Source organism: Benincasa hispida, chromosome 12 (assembly GCF_009727055.1).
Source record: "Benincasa hispida cultivar B227 chromosome 12, ASM972705v1, whole genome shotgun sequence".
Classification (NCBI taxonomy): Eukaryota; Viridiplantae; Streptophyta; class Magnoliopsida; order Cucurbitales; family Cucurbitaceae; genus Benincasa; species Benincasa hispida.
In genome coordinates, this window is record NC_052360.1 from 65,138,307 (window position 1) to 65,143,697 (window position 5,391).

Genomic DNA, 5,391 nt, shown 5'->3' on the forward strand with positions numbered 1-5,391 from the left:
CTCAAAGCAATAGAGTGGTTGGTGTATTTGAAATTCACTACTTACATATTTGCATATATGAATAGACTAGTATATCGATGATATACCTAAGAGTACAAGTGTATAACAAAATCAATATTAATTATTAGGGGGTAAATTTGATACTGCATTAAATCATGAAGAACGTGGGAGGAGAAGTTAAATGTATGATCTGCCATGGCCAATGAATGAGAGAGAGCAAATCAAACCTCTAACTTCGAAGTTGAAAGTACATCCGTTGAACTAGGTTTATTTTGGCCATTGACTAATAAGTTTGTTAACAATGTTGCACATCATCATCTTTATTAAATGATAAAATTATTTATTTAATTTAAGACCAATTACAAATTACGCGCGTCTCCAATCAAAGTTTATCCAATGACATTGATCTATCCAATCAGATTATACCATGACAAAAGTTAATTCAGTTAAACTACAACATACGTATCTTAGAGATTCTACATGAACTGGTCCAATTAAAATACCACCATTTCCCATCCAATGACATGAATTAATCCGATCAAACTACATAAATTATCCCATCAGATTACATAATGACAACAATTAATCTAATCAAACTACAAAATTGGTCCAATCATCATTCTATATAAAGTCTTTGAAGACTTCTATTCAATCTTGAAAATCATTCATCTTATTTTTATGGTTGCTTAATTTCTTCAAAAATTGGGTGCAAACACATTTATTGAAGGAGACAAGTTTTAATAGTATTGACAAATGACCGGTCATGTAATTTTATCACATTTACAATTACCATTACCATTATCTCTTAAGGTCAAACGGTAATGAAAATATTAAAGACATTAAATAATTGTAACTCTAACGGACGGCCGCTCCTCAATGAGTTTGCATTTTTTTTTAATTACAGATTTGGAAGTGAACGTCATGTGTACCGAAAGGTAATCACAAATGAACAATATCAAAGGTAATCAAATAGGGGTCACTGTGAATGATAATCACAAATAAACAATACCAAAGGTAATCAAATAGGGGCCACTTTTATTACCATTTAAACGTGACCTAAATTAGCTTAGTTTTAACTTTTGAATCATTGAAAGAATGGAAACAAATTTACCAATATTTATACAAGAGATCAAGAAGATATTCTTTTTCTTGTCAAAATTGGAATTAATTTACTCATAAATGCAATAAAGATTCTAGTACTCTTTAGACTTGTATGGAGGCTTCAAAGTCTCATTTGACCATATTTTACTTGTACAATTTTTAAATAAGTTTACTTGAATCACATAACCGAACCAAATCAAACCGCCTACACTCAAACCGCGCTCTACACGACCCAAGAAGTGACCTAAAAAGAAGAGAAGGGGAGTGGTGAGCCACACCTTAGACAGGCCAGAGTAAGGGAGTGAGGTGGCCATGTGTGTGGTAGGGCCAAAACCCTTCTGGTAAAATAGAAACAGACCATTTCAACTCAAAATCTCAACAAAGCAACAACGGAACATAAAAGAAACGATTCGTAATCACAAGACACAACGGTCCAAATGGGGACAGCCTCAGTCCTTTTCACAGTAACCCACAACAATCGGATCTTAAAGATGGCATATTCTCTTTCTAGATAAACATGAAGTTCAGAAACGCCATTGCTGTAGATTCTAAAACAGGGAAGTTCAAATTCAAAGAAACCCAGACCATGGGATTGGGTTGGATTTTATATAGCATTTTTCATCAATTCAGAAGTTTCAGCAGAGAGAATTCAAAGCAACTTTGTAATAATCAAATAAAAGAACCAACAAGAGGAAGCAAAATATAGTGTTTAGAGCATTTCAGACATATCCTAAGAGGCCCAAAATATGAAAAATAACAGTAAGCCCACCAAAAATAAAACAAACTAGAGAAAAAAAAAATCAAAAGAAGAACTTGCTACCATGCTCGAGAAGTCTAGATAAGAACTATGAAAGATCTGACCTCATCTTCAACTTCATCTTCATCTTCATCTTCATCCATGGGTGTTCACAGCTTCCCAAAGCAAGTTCTTAGGAACAGGGTTGGTCAAATCTCTAGCCTGCAAAGCAGCTGTTCTAAGAGTTTTTATGGTGCGAACATTAGCATCCCAAAATGACAAACTTCTGTAAGGAAGATTGTGTTTCTTGCAAAGTTCCACTACAATTGGAGAGATTTTCCTCAACTGGCATCTGGGCATCCTTGGAAACAAATGATGCTCTAGCTGAAACTGCAATCCACCAAAAAACCAGTCCATCCAAGTAGAACAAGAGATATCCAAAGTCCCACTTGTTTGCTTCTCAAACCAATCATTCCCAGTGGGCTTCCCAACATAAACATTAGCCGAGAAATGGTTGAGACAAAATTGGATGTGCTGAAGAGAACATACAGCGAAACTTGCAAGAACAAACATGACCCTCTCAGACCAATTAGGGAGATAGGAAACCAGAAGAGGAAACCATGTCCAAAACACAAAAATCCCCATTATGTTCAATGCTCTATCAGGGACTTTCCTAGTGGAAAACAAGAGCAACAATGTCTGCACAAAGAGATTCACTCTAGCCACACACATCACAGGGTAAAATGTGAAATGCTGGTAACTAACGAAGAATCTAGCCAAGCCATCAAACTTCAACTTCCTACCATAAAAATGAGATGTCAAAGACCGGAAGAATTTAGCAGAAACAGCAAAAACTGGGATGTGTTGAAGATCTGGATCATGGTCAAGGCTATTGCAAGAGATATGATGAGCATTATGAGTCCATTTCCACCAGGCTATACTAATCCCCGTCAAGCAATTCCCAGACAAAATTTGAGCCAATTTGTTAAATCCACGGCTTGACATTACATTAGAATGTCCAGAATCATGACCCACATAAGCACTTTGGATCCAAAGCATACCCAAAATCAAAGCACAAACCAAATGAACCAAAACACTCTCAGATTTCAAAACCCCATAAACCACAAGAAACATCATCACAGCAACAGAAATCAAAGAATACATAGTAACATGCCCCTTCTTCTCAAACAAACCTTGTTTAGAAAATTCAGAAGCAAGCCGTCTGTAGTCCTTAGAAACCTCCGAGACCTGAAAATCCTTGAGATAAAATCCAGTGAACAAGCGGTCTAAATACGCCCAAGCGGTGCCAGGATGATAAGCGATGAATGCATCGGTAACATCATGACCCGCTAAATTGAGAAAAGGCGTATCACCACCAGGATGTTCTTTAGCCCATTCTGTGACATTATAAACCTTACCCTGAATAGAGATCCATAGATCTCCTGGTTTGTTGTGCTTGAGAAGCTCCTCAGAGGTAATGTACTTCTTCTCCACCTCCATATCGAAACCGGACCTTCAAAAATCGGTAATGGGGGTAAGGGGATAACAACAAAAAGGGATCAAAGGAAGAAAAAAAGGGAAACCCAGATGAAAATCAAAGCTATATGAAGCAGTTTCTTCCCTTTTCTTTTTTTGTTGTGGGGTTGCTTGGGAAAATGCAACCCTCTATTTGGAGAGAAGAGAGGGGAAATTGGGTTCGATCGGTTCAGAATCTAAAACAGTGTGAACCCCTCTTTCTGAATTGCAGGTTGCATTTTGGAGGTTTTAATATAGAAAATAAAGAAACGGATTCAAACGAATGAACAGAGAATAATAAGAGGTCGTGATTGTTAACAGCGAAGTACACGGTACAAAACTAAACCTGGGCTTAGGCCTTAGGGGCGTTTCCCCCGCATCTCAAATCGGTTTCCCTCCGTCTTAACCTCACCCGCGGCTCACTCAAATATCCTCTTTCTGTGTTTAAATTCCTTTTTAAAATACAAATTGATTTTAAATTCAACTTTCCTCCCTACATTTTGGATTCTATTGCATTTTATTCATCTAAAAAAATTTGAACTCCTCTCTCGTTAAAAGGAATTAATAAAATATCATTGTCTATCTATATTGGACTCTGATACACGATAGATAATAAATTGACTCATTTTTTTATATTTAAAAACAAGCTTCTTAATTATCTAAAAAAATAACTACATTTTAATTCATGTATGTAATTTTTTAAACCAAAATTGGTTAAATAATAATAAATTTTATGGAAAATATCAATTTGTACCCATATTAGACTAATAATTATATCAATTTAAATTTTAAAATTTTGTTAATCTATCAATTTACACCTTTCTTTACTTTTTGTTTGGAAAAACTTCGTGTGAAACTTACAATTATATCAATTAATTTTTAAAATTTTCATAAATTGACCAGTTTAGACTCTTAATTAAAATTTCATTTGAGAATCCTACATACATCTACCTTAATTATTCATTCTATAAAACCAACTGTTGACAAAATCTACACATGTGTTAAGAATCAATGTATGGATAGTTTTTAAAAGTAATAGTAATGAAATGTCTACATTAATTGGCCTATAAAAAAATGGAGATAATTTAACTCAAAAGCATAAGTTTCACATTATCTTACTTACACAAAATTTGTAAAATAATGTAAATTGGTACACTTACGAAAGTTCGAAATTTGGATTAATATTCACAGTTTTAATTGATGCAACTCTCAAAGTTTAAGAGTATAAATTGATATCTGTCTTATTTTACCTGAGATAAAATATAATGTGAACATGTTTTCACAATTTATAAATGGATTTATTGATAGTTTAAGGACTAAATTTTGATATTTAAAAATGTTGGAACAAAAATAATATTTTAACTATAAAAATATTATATAATATTTTAAACTTGATCTCTCAACCCTACCAAGTTTTCATTATTTAATATTTCTTTTGTGAGTTCAACGAGTTTTGAATTTCTAATTTTTCGTTGTGGTGCCAAGAGATTTAACAATTCATAAAAGAAAGGTGCATTTCGTGCACACTAGGCAAGGAAATAATAATAATAATAATATTATTATTATTATTATTAATCATTTAGTTGGCTCATTAAAAAATATTATAAAACATGTCTACATCCACTTAAAATTAATTTAATATCTAATATTATATTTTTAGATATAATTTTTTATAATAAAATGTAATTTTGAATAATTTTAAACATGTTTTCACAATGATTTTGAAAATGAAAAAATTGATTTTAACAATTTCAAAAACACTCCCAAACATCTCTAACTTAATTAAATGATTCGATTAGGGTCAACATTTCACATCTTGTAAGATTAGGTGAAGAAGTCCATCCCACCTTGATGTTATTTGAGGCATAATTACACTTTAAGATGTTTAGCTGGAAAAGAAAGAAGAAAGAAAGAGTTGAACCATGATTAGATTTGTTAATTTTATTTAGGGTAAATTGCAAACACCATTCTTAAAATACGGTGATAGTTGTAATTGCACCTAAAACTTTCAACAGTAAAAATTGGGTCTCTAAACTTCT

At 33.0% G+C, this 5,391-nt stretch overlaps 1 protein-coding gene across 1 annotated transcript; it reads right to left on the reverse strand.

The window, feature by feature from the left end:
• Positions 1–1,669: 1,669 nt before the first annotated feature.
• On the reverse strand, positions 1,670–3,769 carry LOC120067194 (delta(8)-fatty-acid desaturase 2). Its single transcript, XM_039018683.1, has one exon. It carries the CDS (start codon positions 3,335–3,337, stop codon positions 1,994–1,996), a length of 1,344 nt encoding a protein of 447 aa, XP_038874611.1. The 5' UTR covers positions 3,338–3,769; the 3' UTR covers positions 1,670–1,993.
• Positions 3,770–5,391: the final 1,622 nt, after the last annotated feature.